General features: G+C 26.5%; 1 protein-coding gene across 1 annotated transcript; it reads left to right on the top strand.

The window, feature by feature from the left end:
- Nucleotides 1–1649, top strand: LOC102605604 (LOB domain-containing protein 12-like; the record flags this gene model as incomplete). Its single annotated transcript, XM_006344010.2, has 2 exons — nt 1–187; nt 1467–1649. Coding segments are annotated over exons 1-2 (342 nt in total), but the record flags the coding sequence as incomplete, so codon positions are not given.

Genomic DNA, 1649 nt, shown 5'->3' with positions numbered 1-1649 from the left:
TCAAGATTACTATACTTGACCAAATTTAATGGGAGGAAGTTCATCTCCTTGTGCTTCATGCAAATTATTAAGGCGTAGATGTACAAAAGATTGTATATTTGCTCCATATTTTCCACCAAATGAACCTCACAAATTTGCCATTGTTCACAAAGTCTTTGGTGCTAGCAATATTAGCAAGATGTTGCAGGTAATTTCCTCTTTTTCCTTCCTCTAATTATCATAATTTATATCGGCTAATTTTTTTATCAAACTCATTTGTATTGATTACGCCATATAGAGATATTGTAGTGTACGTACTATTAGGATAAGATAATTTGTGGTTTTATTCTTCTGTCAAAAGTAGGAAAGAGTAAAAGTCTAATCAATCAATCGAGAATCGAGGGTTAGCTCTCACCTCTAACCTCACAAAAAAATAATAATCAAAATGGCGAAAGGGGTTTATTCAAACTCATTTAATCGGAATATCATATTGCATATATTATAAGATTAATTTTTGTTTTAATGTATATAATAGATATTGAATTTTGTTATAAAAGCATAGTGCCATTTTGAATTCGTTTACATTAGCATTATATGCAGTGATTGTATAATGAGGTTTTACAAGTATTAGTTTGTATGGTAGCATGTTTGTTACCATTTTTTTAAAAAAATTATCAATTAATGTTTATCATAAAGATTTTCTTATAATATATTTATATTAGCTAAACTCTAAATTTATTACCTTATAAATGATTGATTTGAGTGTGTAGAAATATTGTTTACACATACTTGAATCTATAGTCTCTATTTGTTCAACCCTCTAAAATTGGTCTAATTTTGAAGAATGATTTTCAAAAGAAAATTATTTTGATGAAAACTAATGGTGTTTGATCAATAAATTTTAAAATAATTTTTTTAACAGTAATTAATTAAGTTTGGTCAAACTTTTTAAAAGTGCTTCTAGATGTATTTTTCTCAAAAGTAGAAAATACTTTTGGTGAAAAACTATCTTTTTAGCTTCTTAATACTCTCTCCTTCAAATTGTCATGGTTTTCTTTTTAGAGTCAAACTATAAAAACTTTGATTAACATTTTATAATGTATTTTTTCATCATATTGATATGAAAAAAATTGCAATTTATAGTACTTTTCGTATAGTTTTTGAATATCTAAATTTTTTGTTTAAAATATCGAATTAATATTTTTAACTTTAAAAATTAGTCAAATTGACTTTCGAAAAACACAACATGATAATTAAAAGCGGACGGAGGGAGTAACAACTTTTGCTACTCTCGAGAAGCATGTATTTTCTCTTAAAAACTTGACCAAACACCTAAATTTTTGAAATAAACACTTTTAACCTCTCAAAAATTTGGTCAAACAGACTATTAATATCATCATGTTATATGCAACATGTGTATACGATTAATTTATTTATTTTTCATATTTTTCTTTTTTTGGTCTTAATCTTAATGTAATATTTTTCAGGAATTACCTATACAACAGAGAGCAGATGCAGTAAACAGTTTAGTATATGAAGCAAATGCAAGAATGAGAGATCCTGTTTATGGTTGTGTTAGTGCAATTTCTTTTTTACAAAATCAAATTTCACAATTAGAAATGCAACTTGCTATGGCCCAAGCAGAAATATTATGCATCCAAATGCAGAAT

The sequence above is a fragment of the Solanum tuberosum genome, unplaced genomic scaffold, assembly GCF_000226075.1.
Source record: "Solanum tuberosum cultivar DM 1-3 516 R44 unplaced genomic scaffold, SolTub_3.0 scf00052, whole genome shotgun sequence".
NCBI lineage: Eukaryota > Viridiplantae > Streptophyta > Magnoliopsida > Solanales > Solanaceae > Solanum > Solanum tuberosum.
This window is presented reverse-complemented; position numbering and strand designations above follow the sequence as displayed.